Raw genomic sequence first — 25558 nt, 5'->3', positions numbered from 1 at the left:
GGCAGAGGTTTGGAAGCTATTAAAAACACTCCGTTTCAAAATGGAAAACCCCCTCCAAGAAAATAATAGGGAAAAGTCTAATAAACGTGAGGAGTTAGATGGCTTTATGAATTTAAGATGCTCAATAAGAATGTGCTTTCACATTCTAAAAGTTTAAAAGACCTCGAGTACAAAGAGCCTGCAGAGAGTTACCTTTTCGGCGTGTGTATATACACGTGTGAAGAAGGCTGGGCATTGCTCAGAGAATCTTACATCCGCCACAGAATTTGGTTTCCACATGCAATTTTAAGGATGAGCTTGTTACCATTGCCCGACTACTAAGTAAGCATGCACAAAATCGAAGGCTCGCGATGTCCCGGAAAGAAACATGATTTCTTTATCAATGTCATCATTAGTATCGTTTTTATTTTTTCGCAGTCGTGGAAGAATGTCCTGATTTCTAGTGCTAGCCTCCGCGCCAACTTTTCAAACTCCTAAAGATATTCATGCCACGATAGCTTGAACGGAAAATTCTACTCCGCTTAATAGAGATAACCTCATGATCTCGTTGGACTGTAGCTGAAGATGTCTTCATAGGGATAGCGTGCTTGACCCGGCAGATGATGAAGTCTTGATCAGATGGACATGAGAGAGAGAGAGAGAGAGAGAGAGAGAGAGAGAGAGAGAGAGAGAGAGAGAGAGAGAGAGAGAGAGAGAGAGAGAGGGACTGTGCTTAGTCTTCGCATGTCCCTACTCAGACATCTGCACATGTAGTGATACAATGCACCTCTCCCTCTATAAAAGGGAGCCTCGTCCGGGATTGCAAAGTGCAACTTTCTCACTCCGTCCCAAATGGCTTCGTACATTTCTCCCGCATTCTCTGCGATGCTGACACTGGCTCTTTTGGCAGCTAACTTTGATACATCAGGTATCCGATAGATTCATTTCGTCAGTAAGATGATGGATCAAATCTTTTTTCTTCTTGATGGACTAGAAGTCTACTCGTTCTTATCTTGTAATTCTGTGTGTGTGTTTTCTTCTTTCGCAACTAAGGATCTCCATGGTCGCTAGATGAGTTATATAAGCAAGTTAGTCATTCACGTACATGGTGACATGTAGAGATTACACTGACTTGTTCTCTCGGTTGAGCAATTGTGAGGAAGAGTAATGCATGGCATCTTTCTTCATGAATCAATAGATTTCCGTGCTCATTATGCTATGTATATCTAAGTGGAATGGAGCCATACCCGCCCGCCGGTGTATCTTGACCTTTAAATGGATTCTCCTCGTAGCTGAAGATTGTTATCTATGCATACCGGTTATCTATGCAGCAGTACTGCTGATAAATTCAGTTTGTCATATATAAAACATGCATGCATGGAATGGTATACAGATGGCCATAGCTCTATTCTACCCTTAACCCAAAATGAAGAAAGTTACAAGGAAAATGTATGGAAGAATTTCTAGAAACATGTCATTTACAAGGTAAGATGTGTACTGGGGAAATTCTGTGGCCTCTCAAAAGTTGGGCCTACCAAACTATTTTGATTGATCATGCCTGTAAGTTTTAGCTGGTGAGGTCACAAAACCAAGCTTCTCTTACATTAGGAGTACAAACATGCTTTGACAGTACTAGGTACACAAAAAATATTAATCTTTTTTTTGGGCCAATCAATAATCATAAATTTGAAACCGCACGAAAGACCACTTTTCCTGTCAACAATTTTCATTCAACTGATGATGTTAGGTCTCGCAATCTTTTCATTCACATAATAAGAAGAGCCAAGAATTATGCTGAAGCAATTATTCTCCTGTCCATTCCATGCAGGTGCTCAAATAGGGGTTTGCTATGGAATGCTTGGCAGCAACTTGCCTTCGCGGGCAGACGTGGTTGCGCTCTACAACCAGCGCAATATCCGCAGGATGCGGCTCTATGGCCCGGACCAGCCTGCTCTCCAAGCCCTTAGGGGCTCCAACATTGAGCTCATGCTGGGCCTCCCCAATGATGACCTCCAGAGGATTGCCTCTAGCCAAGCCAACGCAAACACTTGGGTCCAAAACAATGTGAAGAACTATGGCAACGTCAAGTTCAGGTACATAGCAGTTGGCAATGAAGTGCAGCCTTCTTCTCAATATGCTCAGTTTCTCGTCCCCGCCATGCGAAACATCCAGACTGCCATCTCGAACGCCGGACTTGGGGGCCAGATCAAGGTCTCAACAGCTGTGGACACGCGCATCTTAGGAGAATCGTCTCCTCCATCTAAGGGCACACTTAAGGCCGATCACAGACCTCTCCTAGATCCTATAATCACATTCCTAGTCAACAACAAGTCCCCTCTGCTTGTCAACATCTATCCGTACTTCAGCTACAGCGACAATCCCAACGAACGCCTCGACTATGCTCTGTTCACGGCGAACTCGGTTGTGGTGTCGGATGGAGCACTTGGGTACCGGAACTTGTTTGACGCAATTCTAGATGCTGTTTACTCTGCACTAGAGAAATCCGGCGGGGGGTCCCTAGAAGTGGTTGTGTCGGAGAGTGGTTGGCCATCTGCTGGCGGGAAGGGAACGTCCATTGAAAACGCGAGAATTTACAACTCGAATTTGATTCAGCACGTGAAGCAAGGGACTCCCAAGAAGCCCGGAAAGCCGATCGAAACTTACATATTTGCCATGTTCGACGAGAACCAGAAGAACCCGGAGTACGAGAAACATTGGGGCCTCTTTTCGCCCAATAGACAGCCAAAATACCCTATTAATTTCAACTAATGGGTGCACGCTGCCTTGTATTAAGGAATAAGGGCACACCTGCCCAGTGATGTTAAAATAAGAGAGTTGCTGCACCGTGTAACATGCAGAATCAGGAAAGAAGAGGAATGGCAATCACAATAAATCACGAAAGTTCTCTTATAATTCTTCCTCTAACGCATATGACACTGCTCATTTGAGTATTTAGTTAAGAATGTTTATCCTCAGACGCCCATCACACACGATCAACTATTATTTAACGGATGAATGTTCATAATCATAAGCTTCTATTTTGATAAATTCCAACACCAAAAAACGTAATCCAATAACTGTAAAGCAGGTATAATGCTTAGCATCTTGTTTTAGGACGACCGGTTTTTAAAAGACTAAGAATAGTGGTTGATCTGTGGCTGCATATAACCTCAATTTGATATTAGGAGTCCCCACATCACCGTGCAGCAAGCTAGATTTTTCCTTATCCCTGTCCTTATATTGGAAAAGGTATCGTTCTAAAAGCTCGTAGGGTATGCAAATGCAAACAAACTTGCCTAGTTGCACTGATGGAAATTAATTCTGCCGTTTGATGAATTGATATTATACTATGCTTGGAGGAGGTAGAACTCATTTACAAATGATTGTGAGGATTTTCGTCTTCGGCGTTGAAATGGGTTCAGTATTGTGATCGAGGTTATCATGAATGGGTTGCCAGCACGATATAATCATTAAAGATGCTTAGATTGCCTTTTCATATTTGTTTTTCTTCCCCTCTTTGTTGCCGCATAAGTCCCTGCTTGTGATTCCCGGCATCAAGTATCACATGTTGGTGAATCTGTAAGTCTAGAAAGAACAATGGCAAAACAGTTGATGTCGCCTACGGGGTGCTAGCTCCTAACCTATCATTCTGTCTTTCCTTAAGTGCGACCGGCATCCCTTATTTATCTTCTATCCATCACGAAACACACTGCCTTTCCTCTCAAGTTGCCATGACAACACCCCCTTCTCTCTCTCTCTCTCTCAAAAACCTCTTTTGTCAACGGTAGTCCTTTGGCACCAGGGGATGCGAGGTGGTAGTGGAATACGAGTGCACTGTGCAGATTCAGCAGTTGCGTTCCCTCTCGAGCAAGATATGTTCAGCCTATTGATCTCATGAATATTGGTTTCAAGTTTCTCATTGGTTTGCAGAAGTTCTTCAGATCCATTGACTCAAATTGCATATTTTTCAATTGCGATAGATACTTTCAATGAGTAATGGTAACTTTTATGTGTGTTAATAAGTTTATGTTGAGTTTCGCATTTTGGTGGATTCCATAAACATGCTAGTAAGCCATGGATCTGTGGAATCGTCCCTCCATTGCTTATTGCTTTCAACACTCCGTCAGAATCAGTCAGGCTAGCTGGGCTAGTCCGACTTGTCATTGATTCATTTTCATCACCGCTCTTCTTATTATGTTTGCTTAATTAGGTGCTTGAGTGCATGATGTCGCGACCAATTTTTTTTTCGAGGGTGAATCACCTAGGGTTTGGCTAATGGATTGTTAAGCCTAGACTTATCTCGGGCTCTCCCAAGCCCATACCAATTCGCGACTTAGGTTTAAATTGTTAATATGCAATTGAATTTTAACTAGGAGTCGCTACTAATCTATTTTTGGTGGGTCGATTAGAAACCCTAGTAAAGTAACGAGAGATTTACTTTACTCCTACGGACCAGAGACTAAGGGTACGGAGACTTGGTTACGTTAGATTTCTCTAACGCCATTTTGATACCTTTCTTTTTATTTTGAAAAATATTTGGCAAGCAATTTGGATTGATTTTAAATCTATTTCCCTAACATGTGAGGTGTTCATGCATGTGCGCAAATCACCAATTTAACACCTAAGAAAACAATTAAATGATGCAGAACTTACCTCAAAGTAACGAAAGCATATGCAGTGTTAAATTAAAATCCACATCAACAATCCTAGATATGGTTTCTAATTAACAAGCAATTACTCAATTTTTGTTTTCTCTTTTCCAACGAAAATATAGTCTATATGCAATGCTTCTAATTCTAATATGAAATGATATGGCATGACAATATGTCCTAAACTATATGACATAAATAAGCATGCAGTCTATTATAAAGAAATGTAATAATTAAATATGCAATTTCAATTAACCCAAATGACTTAATTCTAATGACGTGTAATGTAATGCAATGATGTACAAAATTATTTCAATTAAAATGACATGCGGCATACAATTTAATATGCGAGTTATATGTTACGCGACATTTATTAAATGACCTAATCTAAAGACGGACAATTTCTAATTAGAAATGAACCTAATAATAATCACTAAATGACGTGCATTTCATGGACCTAATTCTATATGATTTCCTAACAAAAACATGCAATTTATCTAGGAGAGATTATTTACCTATAATTAATAAACGTGTAATCCTAACATGCAATGATGTGCAATAGAATGCCCTAATTCAACATGATATATGCATGATGATTTTTTTTTGTGTTTTTTATTAATTTTGAAATCAAAATTTTCACACGATTAAATAATGATAAAACTAACATCCTAAATGAATGTGTTTTTTTTTCTTTTGGTTTTCTTTTCCATGATTCAAAATAAAATTCTTATTTTAAATGTAAAAGATAATAACCAAACCAAACCTAATCTTAATTCAACATTTTTTTTTTGATTTTCTTATTTAAAACTCAAAATAATATTGCAATTTTAACCCTAACACATGAAATATTCTAAAGCAAATCTAATCCTAACTCAAATATTTTTTGGATTTATTTTATAAAAATAAGATTGATTTAACCAACTTAACGACAGGAAATCAAACAAGATAAGATTGATATCTAAAAATCAACGAGCCATATCTCGCGCATGAAATCGGATTGGTCAATTTTAAATTAAATCGCGAATCGAATCTCTACTAAGATTGGATTGTCGATTTTTTTGAAGTGATTACGAGCCGGATTTGGACGCGAAAATCGAACTGTCAATCTCTACTTGAGGGGCACTTTCATGTTGGAACATCAATCATATATTTATGAATAATCCTACTAAAGAAAAAAAAGTAAACAAGTGAGAATAACATAAAAAAAATAAAATAAAGTAAATAAAGAAAAAGAAAAGAACTACCTAATTGATTTTCTTTTTCTTCCTTTTCTTCCAAACAAGGCTTGGTAGCTCGTGGTGGTGCGCAGCCAAGGGTGGTGGTCGCCGGCGTTCCGGTGAGGAGGCGGCGGGCGTCAAAGCTCCGGCGAAGGGCGGCAGCCGGCGAACCAGCAGCGGCAGAGGGCGGAACAGCGGTGCTCGAGCGAAGGCGCTGGGTCGCGGCTCCGGGCTGCAACGGGGGTCACTCGGAGAGGGGGCCGTCGAGCGTCGGACCAGCGCAGAGGCGTGCGGCGGCTCGGCAACAGGGGCAGCAGCAACGATCAGGGCAGGAGCAGCGTCGGGCTGAGGCAGAGTACGGCGAGGACAGGAGGCGACGCTCAGAGAGAGTGGCGGCGCACGATGACTTCGGGTTGCAGCTCCGATGCGGTAGATCCGGCGGTGGCGTCGGCAGAGGGAGCTCCGACAGCAAACGGAACGGCGGAGGCCAGCGTGAGAACTCGTGGGTCACTGTATGTCAAAGATGGCAAGTGCTGTGCGGGGGTTCGGCTCCGGGCGGCGTCGATTCGTCGCGAGGAGTCAAGCGGCGGTCGGCGTAGCTGCTCGCGGGCGAGGGGAACCCTGTTGGTGGCGCGGCACGAGCAACAGAGGAGATGCGGGCCGGTGCGGGGCCTCGCTCGGCGGTGGAGAGACAACCGGCTCGGATCTGCGCTCGTCGGGGCTCTCGAGTGGGCAGATCGGGATAGCGGTGGTGTCGCGGAGAGGCGGAGACGCGGCGTGGGCGGCGTGGGCTGCGGGGTGGCGACGGCGCAGGGGTGCGGAGGCGCGGTGGAGGCTGGCGTCGCGGTGCCGGTGCAACGCACGGCAGACGCGTCGGGGTCTCCGCGAAGAAAACGATGCGTGCCCCTTTCTCTCTCTCTCTCTCACGTCACTTGCTGCTGCTTTCCTCTGGGCTTTTTCTTCCGTCCATACACTGTTGCTTTTATAGGGGGTAGGAGATAAGTTTTCGATTTCCCCTTTAAATCTACATCCGCGATACCTTTCACCAATTGATCACTATTGATAAGAACTTAAGATTACGATAAATATTTTCTCGAAATCCAAATCTTAAAAAAAATAAATGGCAATATTTTTTCACACATATGCCCTATCTAAAAAATTTATATCCCAGAAAAATTTCAAAATTTCCATTTTCCCATGAGATAATTTTCAATTAATAAAAAATATGGGCGCCAACTTCGAAACTTCGCTTCTGCGCTTGGCCCAATTAATTTGAACCCATCTGCACCGGTCCAATAAAATAAAATGCCAATTAAAATAAAATAATAAAAATGCACATAAATCTATATGTTACGCAATTAATATATATATAAATTTTTTTTTGGATAAAATTAAATCCTAATTTTTAATGCGATGAATGACTAAATGAGCCGTCAAAATTTAGGTGTCAACACATGATAGCGTCAACGTTCTCTTATTACAGGGAGGAATGGATTGATGTTCATATAACAATATTTATGGCGAGTGGATACTTCTATTGATCAGATTTGTTCCGAGCTGGTATACGACATATTTACCGGACTCTATGAATTACAGAAAATATAGGTACCTAAGGTTGGATGGATCCTCCACAATTATGGATTGACGAGATATGGTCAGAGACTTTCAACATCAGTAGGGCCTTTAGAATGATGTTCTGACTCACTTTGTCTGCAATAAAAATAATGTTTTGTGGGTGATTCCTCGTTCTTTGGAAAATTAAGCAGTACAACTATTGTCAAATTGTTTAATTTCTCGTGCAGGAATGATATTTTTGCCTTCTTACTAAGTACCAGAGCTGGTGGACAGGGAATTAACTTAATAGCAGCTGAAACTGTCATATATTATGAAAGTGATTGGAATCCAACACTGGATTTGCAGGTGACGGATTGAGCTCACAGATTGGGTTGAACAAAGGATGTTAGTAGGAAAACTGTCGTGGCCTCTTTTTAATTCCAGATCCTCATTTTTTCATTTTAGTTCTCTTAGGTATACATCTTTGCCACCACCCCTTCCAGAAAAGATCCCTCCTTGTATAGCATTTAAGTAACCTTGTATATGCATGCCAACAGTCAAGAACCATCTGTGCTTGCAAGAAAGCGAAGCTCGTGTGTGCGATCAGACGTGGCCGAGCAAGACTGCTGTGCACGGCGGCCACTGGATCAAGATCGCTGCTGCGAGAGGCTCAGCCACGTGATGCTTGGCCAAACACTCCTCTCTCCCTTACGTGTGTTCTCTCTCTATTTTGGTGTCCATTTGGCCTCTATAAAAACGTTTTGTGATATGCCTGTTGATTTTGGATTCCATCTTCAAATGAAATTTCAGTCTTGTCTTTCTGTGTGGTAGGTTACTGTTTATCGGTTAATCTGTAAAGAGACAGTTGAGGAGAAAATTCTTCAAAGAGCTAGTCAGGAAAGTACTGTTCAGCAGCTTGTCATGACAGGTGGTCATGTCCAGGGCAATCTGTTGGCCCCTGAGGATGTTGTGTCGTTACTTTTGGATAAAAAACTAAGAGAGATTCCACCACAGATTGCAAATAGAACGTCTATCATTATCGTCTTTTTCAGACTTTAGTTGATGCAGTTTTTCCTGTCCCGTGTTTGAAAGAAATATCCTAACGAGATGGAGAAAGCACAGTATAAATGAAGCTTGAGTTTTGCAAGGGGTGAGATATTATCTCATCCCATTTTCAGGTTAAGTATATACAAAGAAAGAAGCAGCCAACAAAGGGCATCCGCTTAGATGCTGAAGGGGATATGTGTATGGAAGACTTAATAAACATCGCTGCCAAGGGCGCCGGAAATGAGCCCACTCCTGATGCAGACAAATCAAAGTCCAGTAGCAAAAAGGAATCCTCACGTGTCATCATTTTATTTTAAGAAACTGGGATTTACTATGCGAAACTATCTAAAAGAGAGAGGCATGAGGCATGACTAAAGGAGCGTAATTGTGGTGATCTGGGATAAAATTGTCGAAATTTGTTATTACCAGTGTAAAAACCTAGACTTTTGAAGTTACTTCCTCGTTTGTGCAAGCTCTCGATCTAATTAACGAAAATTCTGTCTCGGTTGGCACGAAACGAGATGTGGGGTGTTATCTGAGGTTTTTCATTTCAAGTTATAGCAGGAGGGGAGTCGCAGCACCCCGGGGAACACTTTCTAGCAGTGGACTGAGGAACAGAAAATTTTGAACTTACTGGAAAATTTTTGGGAATGAACTGTGTATGTAAAATGCGTATTTTATGCTGCTGGCATCAACATGTACCTTGTTCTGAATGTTATACTTCTTTGTTTGCTCCCTAGCATAAAAAGCGGTTCTTGTGGATTAATTGCCTGTAGTTTACCCATCACATTTATTGTCAATGTACATACTAACTTGGTTGCTGCTGTGGCACTGTTTTTGTTTGTCTTTTTTGCCTTATTATGCTGTGAACTATTATCGCTGGTGATTATTTTTTGACTCTCTGTGTTTTTGGACATTAGCATTACTTGTGAGGATGGCGTCAGTAGCATGCTCTGCCTTGCTCCCGTTTTTTAACTTGCTCTGCTGGTAACGCAGAGGAAAGCTGCTGCCGACAAGCAAGGCCCGTCGAAGTCAAGAAACCCCCCGGCCTAGGATGAACGAACATAGCTCATCGCCCGCAGAGTATCCTTTTGATGATGGCTTACAATATAATGACCAGCAACCACAGAAACCGAAGAGACTAAAGAGGCCTAAGAAGAGCGTGAATGAGAATCTCGAGCCTGCATTTACTCCTGCACCCAACATACCTCCACAGAAGACCCTATTTCAGCCTATTCATGAATTTGGTTCCAGTGATCCCAGTACCTGAACACACGACAACTCGCGACGTGATCATAGAAAGGAATTACAGGGCGTATAATTATATCCGCTCTCACTTGCAGACCTTCTACATCGCGAAAGGCATCGAGGGCCACTTTTTGGCCCCTTCACGGTGTGAGGGGAGTGATGAGAATCGAGGAAAGGCGAAGTCTGACCTGTATGATTTTTTTTTTTTTTTTTTTGTATAGTTTTCGGCAAAATTATTGTAGATCTACTGTTTATTGATAGCTTGTATAGGGCCAGAGTATATCGAGTCTTTCTCCCATAGTGCAGAGAGAAACATTTGTACATGTCAAATCCCATTTATAATGGAAAGTCCTGTTCGGAAAAGTCTCTGGTTCCCTAAAACCCTGTTTAGTAACTATTCAATAGTGTTTGATTTTGATTTTTTGTTTTCGAAAGTACTTTGGGAACAGAATCGCATTTGGTAAAATGTAACGCCTAAAGGAATTGCGAAATGTATAATTATATCCTCTCCCACTTGCTGGCCTTCCACATCGCGAAGGGCATTGAGGGCCGCTTCTTGGCCCCTTCTCGGCGTGTGGGGAAAGTGATGAGAATCGAGGAAACGCGAAGTCTGACATGTATGATTTTTTTGGACAGTTTTCGGCAAATTCTTGTTGGTCTATTGTTTATTGGTAGCTTGTATAGGGCCAGAGTTAATCGAGTCTTTATCCCATAGTGCGGAAAGAAACATCTGTACAGGTCAAATCCCATTTGTAATGGAAAGTCCTGTTCGGAAGAGTTTCTGGTCCCCTCTCTGCCTCTCCCTCCCTCTCTCTCTCTCTCTCTCTCCAACAAAAGCAGGCTTCAAGTCTTGTAGCCTACACTTTCATGAAAGGAAAGTCTCTTAGCGAACTCATTTCCTTGATAGCCTTACACTCGGACGCTGCTTGTTTGAGGAAACCTAAAGTGCCAAATCCACCGAGTTCACTAGTTGCTGGAAAAACTTGGTGAAATCACTTGTGAGAGAAATGCCAAGCGTATTAAAGACAGTAAAATTGCCATGCTAAATTTTTTCGTCTGATATCAAGATATTGGAAATATTACTTGGTACTTGCAGCCTACGCTAGCCAGCTCTACGTCGGTCATTTAAAATGACCTGCTTACTTAAAAGCTCCTCATCTGCCATTTTTTCTGATCAATCTTTACTAGATTCAGCGGTGCCACTTTTTTATCTCTCTTTTGCCCAAGCTTCACCTTGCCAGAAAAACCATAGACATATTGGGGGTTAACGGGCTTGAGTAAGGAAGCTCGGCCCGAGAGAGAGAGAGGGGCAGACCTACAAACGAAGAAAGCAGAGTCAGATGCAAATGGCAAAAAACACAAGACACGAGGATACGGGACTGATATTGAGATCCCATGTTTATGTTTCGAGTCCCTTCGTGGGTATACTCCAGCTCACCAGTTTCTCGTTTCAGCTTTGTGAGCTAGCATGCAACTCCTCTTAGGTTCACCATGACTCGCTAAAATTCGCAGTCGCAGTCGCAGTTGCGGTCTTAACATGCACCCGAGCTTTAGTAGGTTCTTGCCGCCTGCAATGGAGTCTTTGAATGGCAGAAGAAATGGTCAAGTTTATCGGTGGGAGTGTCATTAGGATCACCAGTAAACGACCCTTCATTGGTCGCTTCGACATTGGAGGAAAGGTAATGGCATTTTGGGCATTTACATTGAGCTTTGTAGTTGGGTAGTAGATGAACGAACTTAAAGAAGCCGGAAGTTATAAAGACGTGTGTCGGTTTATTTCATCCTGTATTTGGTGCTTGCTCAAGATAAAACAAAGTTGTATATAAGAAAAATATGCCCTAGGATAAAATTATTTCATGAGGAGGTGAGATAAAGATGGATAATATTCTTAATATTAATAATAGGAAAGTTATTTTTCTCCAATAACAAATTTCTTAAATAAATAAAATTAAAATTATATCTCAATATAAATAACATTTGAATTCTAATTTGTTATTTTTTATTATATATTCAAATTTAATTCTATCTTACAATATAAATTCAATATATAAATATAATTATATATAATTATATTTATCACATAATTTATTATTTTAGGTATATTAGTATGATTTATTATTTAATAAAATCTTATTATAGAATGACGTGGGAAGAAATAAAAAAGAGAGAAAAAAATAAAAATAAAATAAAAATAAAAGTAGACAAGAGTGTTGCAAGAGATTTTACCATCTTCGTTTGTGTAAATTTTAAGTTCATTTATACAAATATGCCGTTTATATTAAATAATGTATATGATATAATATGATATGAATATATTTGAATTTATAAGAAAGTAGCAAAATCTCTAGATTTTATATCTTATTATATTTAGTTCTATCCCAATTGAAAATTCAAATGACCAAACATAACTTTAAAGTATTTTGTGGAATTGTTCTTGCTATAAGTTAATACCTCAAATTTGAGTAGTGGAAAAGACAAAAGAGGGAACCAATGGAGTGAGCCAATGGTCGAAGAAGTTGTTTGATAAGGTCTATCCATGAAGATAAATTCTCTTGGTTAGAAGCAAAATTGAAGGCTCGCCGTGTCCTGGAAGGGAAATATGATTTCTTGATCAGTGTCATCATTAGTGTCGTGTTTATTTTCCTAGTGGTGGAATAATATCTTCATTTCTAGGACCAGCGTCTGCCAATTTTCGAAAGTCCTAAAGACTTCTATGCCACGATAGCTTGGAGTTCCACTCGGTAGTGGAACTCGTGGGGTCTTTGAATAGTCTTAGTCGCTTGAGTGGAAATTTCCATTCGACTTGATAGATGGAGATAACTCCAACAACTCGTTTGACTCTACCTGAAGATGTTTTCATTAGGACTGCGTGCTCGACCTGGCAAATGCTGGAAGTCTTGATCAGATGGACGTGAGAGAGAGAGAAAGATAGGTAGAGAGCAGGAGATTCTGCCTAGTCAGCGCATGTCACTACTCAGAAATCCTGCTCAAGTTCTGGTACAATAACCTCTCTTTGTTCTCTGTCACGCTGACATTGGCTCTTTTAGGCCTTGTTTGGTAACCATCCAAACATGGCCAAATTTTGATTTTTTATTTCTGGGATCAGTTTGGGAACAAAATTGCGTTTGGTAAAATTTTTGTTCTTGGGAATAGATTGAGAGTAGAATCAAGAATAAAAAAAAAAAATATGATTCTTGTTCCAGAATTAGAAAAAAGAATCAAATGTAACTATTATTCTCTTTTCTTCTTCTTCTTCCTCAATCGCGCGCCACCATCCACCACCATCTGCCCCCATTCGTCGCTGTTTGCCGTCGCCGTTGGTTGCCGGCAATCGGTCCAACAAGCTTGCTAGGCCAGGGCGAGGTTCGGCGAGCTCGCCGGAGGCAAGCCCAGCCACAAGTGAGGCTCACCTAGCTGTCGGCGAGGCTCGACTGACGAGGGCCGGCCTCGCCGAGGGCCAGCGATCGGCCACAAGAAGAAGAAGAAGAATAGGAGAAAAAGGAAAAAAAGAAAAGAAAAAAAGAAAAGAAAAAAAAGGAAAAAAAGAAAAGAAAAAAAGGAAAAAAGTAAAAAAATTATTTAAAAATTAAAAGAAATTGATTTGGAACGAATCAATGAGCACAGATCAAACGCAATTTTATTCCAGAATCAGAAATTTTGGACAATTACCAAACACGTTCTTTTACTCAGAATCAGTTCCCGGGAACAGAATAAAAAATAATCATTTATAGTCAGAATCTCTTCCCGGGAACAGAATCGTTACCAAACGCGCCCTTAGTAACTAACGTTGACACAACAGACCCGTCTTCTCTCTCTCTCTCTCTGCAATGATCATCCAATGGCTTCATTTCGTCGTTAGTTAGATGATGGCCCAAATCTATTTTGCTTTTTAGTGGATTATAAAGCTTACTCATTCTTCAAGGAGCCAACCCGTTGTTCTTGGGCTTGGAAGAAAATTCTTCAACTTAGGACAGAGTTCCGGTTCCACTTCCACTGGAGGAAAGGTAATGGCATTTTGGGAATTTTAATTGAGCTTTGTAGTTGGGTAGTAGATGAATGATCTTAAAGAAGTCGGAAGTTATAAAGATGTGTGCCAGTTTGATTGATCCTGTATTTGGTGTCTGCTCAAGATAAAACAAAGTCGTATATAAGAAAAATATAACTCGGATAAAATTATTTCATGGAGAGGTGAGATAAAAATGTATAAGATTCTTAATATTAATAATAGGAAAATTATTTTTCTCCAATAACAAACTTCTTAAATTAATAAACTTAAAATTATATTTCAATAATTAACATTTGAATTCTAATATAAGAAATTCAAAATAATAAAATATAACAATAAAATATTTTTAAATTTAATCTTATTTTTTTATTATATATTGGAAATTAATTCTATCTTATAATATAAATTCAATATATAAATATAAATATAAAATTATATTTACACATATTTTAGTATTTTAGGTATATTAGTACGATTTATTATTTGAAATTTTTTTATTAGAGAATGACAGGGAAAGAAAGAAAAAAAGAGAGTAATTAAAAAAGAGAGAAAAATAAAAATAAAAAGTAGGCAAGAGTGTTGAAAGATTTTTGTTATATTCATTTGTGTAAATTTTAAGTTTATTTATATAGATATGCTGTTTATATCAAATAATGTATATGATATGGTATGAATATATTCAAATTTTTATGGATATAGCAAAATCTTTGAATTTCATATTTTATCATATTTAGTCATATCCTAATTAAAAATCCAAACGACCAAATATAACTTTAAAGTATTTTGTGGAATTGTTCTTGCTATAAGTTAATGCCTCAAATTTGAGTAGTGGAAAAGACAAAAGAGGGAACCAATGGAGTGAGCCAATAGTCGAAGAAGTTGTTTGATAAGGTCTATCCATGAAGATAAATTCTCTTGGTTAGAAGCAAAATTGAAGGCTCGCCGTGTCCTGGAAGGGAAATATGATTTCTTGATCAATGTCATCATTAGTGTCGTGTTTATTTTCCCAGTGGTGGAATAATATCGTCATTTCTAGGATCAGCGTCGGCCAATTTTCGAAAGTCCTAAAGACTTCTATGCCACGATAGCTTGGAGTTCCACTTGGCAGTGGAACTCGTGGGGTCTTTGAATAGTCTTAGTCGCTTGAGTGGAAATTTCCTTTCGACTTGATGGATGGAGATAACTCTAACATCTCGTTTGATTGTACCTGAAGATGTTTTCATTAGGACTGCGTGCTCGACCTGGCAGATGCTGGAAGTCTTGATCAGATGGACGAGAGAGAGAGAGAGAGAGAGAGAGAGAGAGAGAGAGAGAGAGAGAGAGCAGGAGATTCTGCTTAGTCTTCGCATGTCACTACTCAGAAATCCTGCTCAAGTTCTGGTACAATAACCTCTCCTTAGTCTTCGCATGTCACTACGCAGCTAACTTTGACACAACAGGCCCGTCTCTCTCTCTCTCTCTCTGTGCAAAGATCATCCAATGGCTTCATTTCGTCAGTGAGATGATGGCCCAAATCTATTTGCTTTTTAGTGGATTATAAAGCCTACTCATTTAATCTAATGATTCTGTGTGCGTGTTGTCGTGCTGTGTTTTCTTCTTCCACAACCAGGATATCTGAGGTAGCTAGATGAGTTATATGAGCAATATATATATTTTTTTTGGTCGGACGATTATATTAGCAAGTTAGTCACTTACATAGATGGTGACATGCAGAGATTACACTGACCTGTTCTCCTGGTTTAGCAATTATAAGGGAAGCAATGCATCGCATCTTTCTTCACGGTTCACGATAGATTTTACGTGCTTAATATGTCATGCATATCTAAGTAGAATGGAGCCGAATCAACCCGCGGACGTACCTTGTGACCTTGAAATGGATTCTCATCAAGGTTGAAGACTGTAATCTTGGCATCACTAATGCAGATAAATTCAGTTTATCGAATATAAAACATGCATGGGACGGAATGGTATATAGATGGGCGTTGCCTATTCTACCCTTAGTCCAAAATTAAGAAAATTGCAAGGAAAATCCACGGAAGAATTTCTAGAATTGATGTCCTTCACAAAGTAAGATGTGTACCGCGGAAAATCTGTGGCCCCTAAAAAATTAGGCTTACCAAACTTTTTTGATTGACCATACCAGAAGTTGTAGCTGGTAAGGTCACAAAACTAAGCTTCTCATATATTAGATGTACAAGATATGAAACCTTGCACGTGAAGCAAGGGACTCCCAAGAGGCCTGGAAAGCCGATCGAAACTTACATATTTGTTACGTTCGATGAGAACAAGAAGAAGCCGGTGGAGCATGAGAAACACTGGGGCCTCTATTTCCCCAGTAAACCAACGGGTGCACATCGACTTTTATTAAGGAATAAGGGCACACCTATCTTGAGCTCAATGATCTTAAAATAAGAGAGTTGCTGCACTCTGTAACATACAAAAACAGGAAAGAAGAGGAAATGGCAATCACAATGAATAACGAAAATTTTCATATAATTTCTTCCGGTAATGCATATGACAGAGTGCTCAATTGAGTATTTAGTTAAGGAAGTTTATTCTCAGATGCCCATCACGCATGATCAACTATTATTTAACAGATGAGTGTACATAATCATAAACTTCTATTTTGATGGAATCCAACCCCAAGAAATGAAATCTGATAATTGTTGGGCGGGTATAATGCTTAGCATTTTGTTTCAGGACGACCAGTTGTTACAAGACTAAGAATAGCGGTTGATCTGTTGTCGTATAGCAACTCAGTTTGATAGTAGGAGTCCCCACATCATAGTGCAGCGAGCTAGATTTTTCCATTCATTGTCCTTATCTTGGAAAAGGCATCATTCTAAAAGCTCGTAGGGTTTGTGAATGGAAGTAAACTTGTCGAGTTGTATTGATGGAAATTAATTTTGTCATTTGATTAATCGATATTATACTTTGCTTGGAGGAGGTAGAACTCAGTTACAAATGATTGCAAGGATTTTACTCTTCGGGCATCGAAATGGGTTCGGTGTTATGATCGAGATTATCATGAATGGGTGACCTACACGATGTAATCAATGATTTATAATACTGCATTCTTTATAAGAGCTAGATACATCTGCCCATGATAACGCTATCCTTTATCATCTAGCATTTATTTTTCACCATACATCGAAAGCTTTTAAGAACTCAAATCAACTACGCTGTATATATCGTGATTCTCCATCCTTGTCCAATACTTGATAGAGAAAGGTTGTTGATTTATCTCAACAATTTTCGCGCCTTTAGCCCAAGTGCCATAGCCACCGTACCCAGTATGCCTGGCACAGCATAGCCACAGCTTGTTGTCGGGGCAGCACCAGGGGTTTCCGTGGTTGTGTTCGACAAGTACTGCCTGCCATCATGACAAAAGATTACAATTTTAATCATACCGAAATGCTATATCGCAGAACTTATTGCAGGAAACTTGTGGCATATGCTTCCACCGGCAATTTTTCATGCCAAAGAAGTTTGAGAAGCAAGATTCCTTTCTTTCTTTATTTTTTTCTCAAGAAAGCACTCGAGACCTTACCGGAGTAACTTGTACATAGCCACATGCATTTATACCTAGAGCAAGAATGTGCCGACCGGGGAAAAAAACTAAAGAAGAAACCAGGCAAGTCTTTGAAAGTGGTCGAAACATTTAGTGGTGCCGCTATTTATTTGTTTCAATGCCTATCTAGCTTAGAGATGATAATTGCATGCGGACAATGAAGAAACCAAATGATCGTTAAAGTAATAACAAAATTCCTATATTTGATAGAATATCTTACTCAGATTAGAAATCTAGACGACCAAACGTAACTTTATCGTTTCCAATTTTCGATGCCGGATATAAGTTTAGATTAAGTGGGTTAACAAATAATAAGCGCTAAAAGGCACTTAATTAGTAAGACTCTAGGGCAACGACACTAATCACGGTGCTTAAATCGGAATGTCAATGGACCATGAGGCTTGAACGTCACCCTTGGGATTCATGAATTTACGTCCAATCTCAACAGCAAGACAATCCCGATACCGGTATAATTTTACGACTTTGACTATTGTGGCAGCCTAAAATTCCAACCCTCCAAGCAAGATTTTCCACAAGGAATCAATAGAGTAGGTAAACGGTCGAATAGGTTGTTTGATGAGATCTATCCATGAAAATAAATTCTCTTGGTTAGGAGCAAAACTTTGAAAGCTATTAAATATACCCTGTTTCAAAATGTGAAACCCCTTGCAAGAAAATATCATGGAAAAGTATAATATGATTTTAAAATGTTATGAGTTAGATGGCTTTATGAAATTGAGATTCTCTATATGAATGTGTTTTCACATTCTAAAAGTTTAATAACCATAACAAACACCTCGAGTACAAGTAAAAAGTTATCTTTTCGACATGTATAAACATGTGTGAAGAGGGTGAGAATTGGCGATTGACGTTAACAACCTCTCCCAGCATTACTTAGAGAATCTTACATCCGTTACGGAATCTGGTTTTCACGTGCAATTTTAAGGATGAGCTCGTTACTGTCGCTTGACTACTATCAAAACGTGCACAGAACCAAAGGCTCGCCATGTCCCGGAAGGAAACATGATTTCGCATCACTAGATCAACAAGTGACTTGTTATTATAAATATAATCCTAATTTATGGGATCGTCAATTGCACGAGTTGGGTTACCATTAGTGTTGATTTTCCTCAACTGGCTTAAGTCCCATTCCCCTCAATATATAGTCAGAGGATTGCTTGAATCCACTTTTGACTTTAAAAATAAATGGACATAATTCCATCTTTAAACAATTGTTTTACTACATCATATCTCGATTAGATGTGTTTCTTTTAGCCAATGAAAATATTGCCATGGCTATTGCCACTTGACAATCACAATGTCTAGACACAGAATGTGTCGGTTTCATTCCCAAAGGAATATTTGCTAAAAACTTTATTAACTACTTAGTCTCATTTCCAAATATGAGTTTGAGAAGAACTTTTTCTCTCCCACAAACTTGAGTAGTTCTTGAATCACTAAAATAAATAATCTCTTCTCCTTCCTCTAATAAACTGTAGGAGGATAAAATATTTTCTTTGTACGTATATGCTTGGCAGCACCCGAGTCCACCATCTATTTTTTCACATTGGCCACAATATTAGCTTAAGGAATAATCAAAACAATTAGAATAATCTTGTTCAACCGAGTTTACTTTTGGGTTAACAGGATTGCTATTTCCCTCATAATTTTGTTTAGTTGATTTCTAAGATACAACACTTCCACTTTGTGTGAACACATATCCACCATGGGATTCTGTCCTATCTGAATATGAGATCTAATTACCATCATTGTATCCTTTTAATACAACAAGAGATCCAATAAATAAATTGCATTGTTTTCTTTATGCATTGTGCTGCATTCTTTGTCTCAGCTATTGTGTTACTACCAAACACATCAATTTTTAATATAGGAAATCCATATGCAACACCATGTTCAACATGATCAATAAATATGGCTACAATGTAAAGTGACTCAACAGTATTTGTAAAAAAAGTATGGGGGATGAAGTGATTCAATTTCAATGATGCACACGTAGACTCAATCGAGGATACATATATCGATATCATATTGTAATAAGATTGGGTTTAAATTGGACTCAAATTTCATCACATGTAGTTAAATATGGTAGTGAATCTTTTCAATAACCATCCAAAGCTGATGTATACAAACATAGTAGTAAATCAAACTCAGAATATACTTAGATGCCAAATCAACTTAGGGACAAACATGAATCACATTATGTCAAATTGACAGAAATTTTTGTTATTTCTTTTGATATCAGCTGTGTTTGGGAACTGCTTTCCCAAGGATCTTTGGGGGGCTAAAGGCCTTTGGGCCAAATATTTAGTGTTTGGCAAGGTTTTTTTCATTTGCCTTTGCCAAAGGCAAGCCTTCCCAAGGCTGAAAGCCCAAGGTAGGTTGGGGGCTGCCTTGGGCATTCGGCTTTCTCGGAAGGCTGAGGGGAGAGTAAGACAAAAAAATTTCTTCCATAAATGTCCTCACTAACATTTCGTTTTTCTTGTTTTGTCTTTGTGACTGTTCATCTTCCTCTTTGTTGAGGTTGGTCGGCGAAGTTGCGCGGAGCTGCAAGGGGCCGGCGACGAGCTGAACAGAGGTCGGCATGAGGTTGGTGTGTCACAGCAACCGTTGGCAGCAGGTCGCGTGACCTCGGCAACCCCCTCCGAGTCGCGTCGCCACGACCATTGCAACCCTCGGCGACCACCCAGATCTAGGTTGCAGCAAAGTCGCGCGACCGCTACAACCTCGACGATGCTGTGACCCCCAGTAGATCTAGGTTACCGGAGGTCGCCGCGACCCAGATCTGGGCCGCGCGACCTCTGGCGACCCAAATTGAGCTATCGGGATCGCGCAATCTGGTTGCGATCGGGACAATCTAGGTCGTCGCGGACCTCGCCGGAAGGTCGCGCGACCCGCCGCACTGCGACCTTCGTGCGAAGGTCACTGGGGCTGCTCAATTTGGTTGCGGCAACCCTGATTACGGCATATCCAACAAAACTAATGAAGTAAAACAATCCCAACGATAAGCGCTAGGCGTTCTTGGTATCAAGTAAGGTAATTCATGTATCATCCTCCGAAATCTTATGACATCCGCCATGATATCAGCGAAGTGGTCACAAAAATTGACACTTTTGTGTCTCAGCACTCTGGTATCGATCCATTGGCAATCCATGATATGGTTAAACAAGCTGTCTTGCTAAGACCACGTCCCAGAATTTGTGGACATCGACCAAGACAAAAGCGTCGATCTCGACTTGGGATATCTCAAGTAATCTCTCCATTATTGATGCTGGGGACCCACGAATAGCATGCGGATACCGTCGCTGGCTTCCACCGCTCGATCCGATGCACGGACGCGGGGAAAATAGTTCGATGTTGACGAGACTATATAAGTGGGGCTTGTCTTAGAGACTCTGCCCCCCATCGAAGTTGCGATCGTGTGGAAAACGGAATGAACGCGCAACCACGGACGCCTCATCTTGATACATGTGAACGGGTGGAAAACGGGTGGTTTTAAGTCAGCTATCGCGTACAAACAACAAGTTCACCAATCGCGTTGTCTGATGATTTCTGGAGCTGTGTGACAGGCTAGATGGGACGTCGAGATAAGGGCGGGAAGGAAGGGAGGCTCTGCGTTTTCTCCATGGTTGTCCCGTGGCCCATCCACCGTCCTGGAGCGGAACTTGTCATCATCATCGTTGTTGCTAAGGTTGAACGGTTCCAGATTCCATATAGTTTTCATATGAAACCTAGAACTTACCCGTTAGAATAGATTATTTATTTTTTGAAACCTGAAATCTACCATATATACCCTAGAAACATATTCATCATTTTTTGGAAACTGAAACTTACCATGCATGCTCTAAAACCTGAAATTTATTTTGTTATAGGTACCGCGGTCAGTTCTAGGGTCTACTTAGGTTCCACCTATATTATTAATTGAAAAATTATAATAAATTAAAATCTTTAATGACCACCACTTGTTGCTTCAATTCACTAACCATAAAGACACATGAAATATATGAATATTAATAAAGCCAAAGTTTCAGTCATAAAATGGAAGCTCATATTAGTATTTCTAGATTATACATGCACGGAATATCATAAGATAGTGCGAAGACATGAACCAAGAAAAACATTAAAACTTATTACAGATTCTAAGTTATAGGTTATAGGTTCCAGGTTTCTCCAATTAAGAACTCGGAACCTACCCGTTAAAACGGGTTTTTCATTTTTTGAAACTTAGAATCTGGAACTTATAGGTTCCCACTGGTTCCAAGTTCTACTATAGAACCATGTCATTGGATTTCCTTCCTTTTGCCAGAGTGAATGCAAATAGGTACGAAGTGGGAAAAAAATAAATAAATCAAGGGGGCTAAATGATGGTGATTATTAGGTCCTGCACAACTCGACTATCGACCATTCAAGTCTATTTTCCACCGCGAGTACAATTTGGAGAAGGGTGCCAACTTCTAATGCAACATGATGATCTTGACTAGTGTTGGAAACGGATTCCTAATAAAAACGGATACCCAAACTCTCAAGTAATACTAAAATCAAATACGGAAATGTGGAAAGGACTCTTGTATCATCAATCGTAAAGTACATCACCAAAACGGACGTACCTTAATTTCCACAAATTAAACGCTGTTGCAGTCTTGAGAGGGAACAATCTTTTGACCGTCGATTGAAATCTCTTTTACTTCTTGAGTAAGAGAGTTCTTTTGCTTGAAAGAGAGAATCCACAAAATACAAACTTGCAAAACGTTGTCCTTTCTTTTTTCTTTTTTTTTACGTTCTTTTATATTGCAATTTCTTTTACACGAAAATAACTGCCTTCTCTTATGGGCCCCTTCTCTTTTGGAATTACGGGCTGAATTTGGCCCAAAATGGACGGCCCAATATCTTTTATAAAACCCATCAACTACAAATAGGATGAGAATATACTGTGGATAGTTTATCGTGTTAGGACTTTGCTTGTTTCATGAAGAATAATTTTCAGTTTAATTTTTTTTTGAATTTTCCAAGGTTTGGTTCAAAAAAATAAATTAGTTAAGGAAAATATTTTCTTTATCAATGTCATCATCAGTATCGTGTTTATTTTTTCCCAGTCGTGGAAGAGTCTCCTGAATTCTAGCGCTAGCCTCCGCGCCAACTTTTCCAAGTCCTAAAGATATTCATGCCACGATAGCTTGCGGTACCACTCAGTAGTAGAACTCGTGGGATTTTGAGTAGTCTTAGTCGCTTGAGTGGAAAATTTCACTCCGCTTAATAGAGATTTCTTATCATCTCGTTGGACTGTACCTGAAGATGTCTTCATTGGGACTGCGTGCTTGAGCTGGCAGATGATGAAGTCTTGATCAGATGGACGTGAGAGAGAGAGAGAGAGAGAGAAAGGAGAGAGGGGGGGGACTGTGCTCAGTCTTCGCAATGTCACTACTCAGACATCTGCACATGTAGTGATACAATGCACCTCTCCCTCTATAAATAGGAGCCTCTTCCGGGATTGCTAAGTGCAACTTTCTCACTCCGTCCCAAATGGCTTCGTTCATTTCTCCCGCATTCTCTGCGATGCTGACACTGGCTCTTTTGGCAGCTAACTTTGATACATCAGGTATCCGACATATTCATTTCGTCAGTAAGATGATGGATTCTTGATGGACTAGAAGTCTACTCGTTCTTATCTTGTAATTCTGTGTGTGTGTGTTTTCTTTTTTCGCAACTGAGGATCTCCATGGTAGCTAGATGAGTTATATAAGCAAGTTAGTCACTCACGTACATGGTGACGTGTAGATATTACACTGACTTGTTCTCTCGGTTGAGCAATTGTGAGGGAGAGTAATGCATGACATCTTTCTTCATGGCTCACAATAGATTTACGTGCTCATTATGTTATTCATATCCAAGTGGAATGGAGCCGTACCAGAGCGCCAGTGTATCTTGACCTTTAAATGGTTTCTCCTCGTAGCTGAAGATTGTTATCTATGCATGAGTAATGCTGATAAATTCAGTTCATCATATATAAAACATGCATGGGATGGAATGATATACAGATGGCCATAGCCCTATTCTACCCCTAACCCAAAATGAAGAAAATTACAAGGAAAATGTTTGGAAAAATTTATAGAAATATGTCATTTACAAGGTAAGATGTGTACTGGGGAAATTCTGTGGCCTCTCAAAATTTAGGCCTACCAAACTATTTTGATTGACCATGCCTGCAAGTTTTAGCTGGTGAGGTCACAAAACTAAGCTTCTCTTACACTAGGAGTGCAAACATGCTTTGACAGTACTAGGTACACAAATAATATTAATCTTATTTTTGGGCCAATCAATAATCATAAATTTGAAACCGCATGAAAGACCACTTTTCTTGTCAACAATTTTCATTCAACTGATGATATTAGGTCTTGCAATCTTTTCATTCACATAATAAGAAGAGCCAAGAATTATGTTGAAGCAATAACTCTCCTGTCCATTCCATGCAGGTGCTCAAATAGGGGTTTGCTATGGAATGCTCGGCAGCAACTTGCCTTCACGGGCAGATGTGGTTGCGCTCTACAACCGGCGCAATATCCGCAGGATGCGGCTCTATGGCCCGGACCAGCCCGCTATCCAAGCCCTTAGGGGCACCAACATTGAGCTCATGCTGGGCCTCTCCAACGAGGACCTCCAGAGGATTGCCTCTAGCCAAGCCAACGCAAACACTTGGGTCCAAAACAATGTGAAGAACAATGGCAACGTCAAGTTCAGGTACATAGCAGTTGGCAATGAAGTGCAGCCTTCTTCTCAAATTGCCCAGTTTCTCGTCCCTGCCATGCGAAACATCCAGACTGCCATCTCGAACGCCGGACTTGGGGGCCAGATCAAGGTCTCAACAGCTGTGGACACAGGAATCTTAGGAGAATCGTTTCCTCCGTCGAAGGGCACACTTAGGGCCGATCACAGACCGCTCCTAGATCCTATAATCAGCTTCCTAGTCAACAACAAGTCCCCTTTGCTTGTCAACCTCTATCCATACTTCAGCTACAGCAACAATCCCCAGGAACGCCTCGACTATGCTCTGTTCACAGCGAACTCGGTCGTGGTGTCAGATGGACCACTCGGGTACCGGAACTTGTTTGACGCAATTCTAGACGCTGTTTACTCTGCACTAGAGAAAGCCGGTGGGAGGTCCCTAGAAGTGGTTGTGTCGGAGAGTGGTTGGCCATCTGCTGGCGGGAAGGGAACGTCCATTGAAAACGAGAGAATTTACAACTCGAATTTGATTCAGCACGTGAAGCAGGGGACTCCCAAGAGGCCCGGAAAGCCGATCGAAACTTACATATTTGCCATGTTCGACGAGGACCAGAAGAACCCGGAGTATGAGAAACATTGGGGCCTCTTTTACCCCAATGGACAGCCAAAATTCCCTATTAATTTCAACTAATGGGTGCACACCGACTTGTATTAAGGAATAAGGGCACACCTGCTCAGTGATGTTAAAATAAGAGAGTTGCTACACTATGTAACATGCAGAATCAGGAATGAAGAGGAATGGCAATCACAATAAATCATGAAAGTTCTCTTATAATTCTTCCTCTAACGCATAAGATAGTGCTCATTCGAGTATTTAGTTAAGAAAGTTTATCCTCAGACACCCATCACACACGATCAACTATTATTTAACATATGAATGTTCATAATCATGAGCTTCTATTTTGATAAATTCCAACCCTCAAAAATGTAATCTAATAACTTTTAGGCGGGTGTAATGCTTAGCATCTTGTTTTAGGACAATCAGTTTTAAAAGACTAAGAATAGTGGTTGATCTGTGGCTGCATGTAAGCTCAGTTTGATATTAGGAGTCCCCACATCACCATGCAGCAAGCTAGATTTTTCCTATCACCATCCTTATATTGGAAAAGGCATCGTTCTAAAAGCTCGTAGGGTGTGCAAATGGAAACATACTTGCCTAGCTGCACTGATGGAAATTACTTCCACCATTTGATGAATTGATATTATACTATGCTTGGAGGAGGTAGAGCTCATTTACAAATGATTGCAAGGATTTTGGGGAAAATACACTAGAAGTGTCAAAAGTTGTGTATGTCGCTCACTTTAGTGCCAAAAGTTTCCGTCAGATAACTAAGGTGCTAAATCGGAGAAAAAATGATCATTTTGGTACCACTACGCGAGAGATTCTGGTGAAATTAGTTATGTGGCTTTTATATTAAAAACAAAAAAAATTGATGTGGCTTTTAAATGACATCGTTTTCTGTCCTCCTTTAGAAACGACGTTGTTCTG

The 25558-nt window shown here is 40.2% G+C and overlaps 2 protein-coding genes and 2 long non-coding RNA genes across 4 annotated transcripts; 3 read left to right on the top strand and 1 right to left on the bottom strand.

Annotated features, from left to right (window-relative positions):
* The first annotated feature begins 769 nt into the window (after positions 1 to 769).
* LOC104444649 (glucan endo-1,3-beta-glucosidase, basic isoform-like) lies at positions 770 to 2892 on the top strand. The gene is made up of 2 exons (XM_010058381.3): positions 770 to 907; positions 1808 to 2892. Exons 1-2 carry the CDS (start codon positions 832 to 834, stop codon positions 2746 to 2748), a joined length of 1017 nt encoding a protein of 338 aa, XP_010056683.1. The 5' UTR covers positions 770 to 831; the 3' UTR covers positions 2749 to 2892.
* A 4412-nt stretch (positions 2893 to 7304) lies between these two features.
* LOC120286476 lies at positions 7305 to 8221 on the top strand. The gene is made up of 2 exons (XR_005545137.1): positions 7305 to 7519; positions 7648 to 8221. It is a non-coding gene; the product is annotated as an uncharacterized LOC120286476 (long non-coding RNA).
* An 8536-nt stretch (positions 8222 to 16757) lies between these two features.
* Positions 16758 to 22032, bottom strand: LOC120289643. The gene is made up of 2 exons (XR_005547751.1): positions 21897 to 22032; positions 16758 to 17073 (listed from the first exon to the last, which is right to left on the bottom strand). It is a non-coding gene; the product is annotated as an uncharacterized LOC120289643 (long non-coding RNA).
* A 698-nt stretch (positions 22033 to 22730) lies between these two features.
* Positions 22731 to 24844, top strand: LOC104444640 (glucan endo-1,3-beta-glucosidase, basic isoform-like). Its single transcript, XM_010058371.3, has 2 exons — positions 22731 to 22885; positions 23760 to 24844. Exons 1-2 carry the CDS (start codon positions 22810 to 22812, stop codon positions 24698 to 24700), a joined length of 1017 nt encoding a protein of 338 aa, XP_010056673.1. The 5' UTR covers positions 22731 to 22809; the 3' UTR covers positions 24701 to 24844.
* The last annotated feature ends 714 nt before the right edge of the window (positions 24845 to 25558 follow it).

This window comes from Eucalyptus grandis, chromosome 1 (genome assembly GCF_016545825.1).
Source record: "Eucalyptus grandis isolate ANBG69807.140 chromosome 1, ASM1654582v1, whole genome shotgun sequence".
Classification (NCBI taxonomy): Eukaryota; Viridiplantae; Streptophyta; class Magnoliopsida; order Myrtales; family Myrtaceae; genus Eucalyptus; species Eucalyptus grandis.
This window is presented reverse-complemented; position numbering and strand designations above follow the sequence as displayed.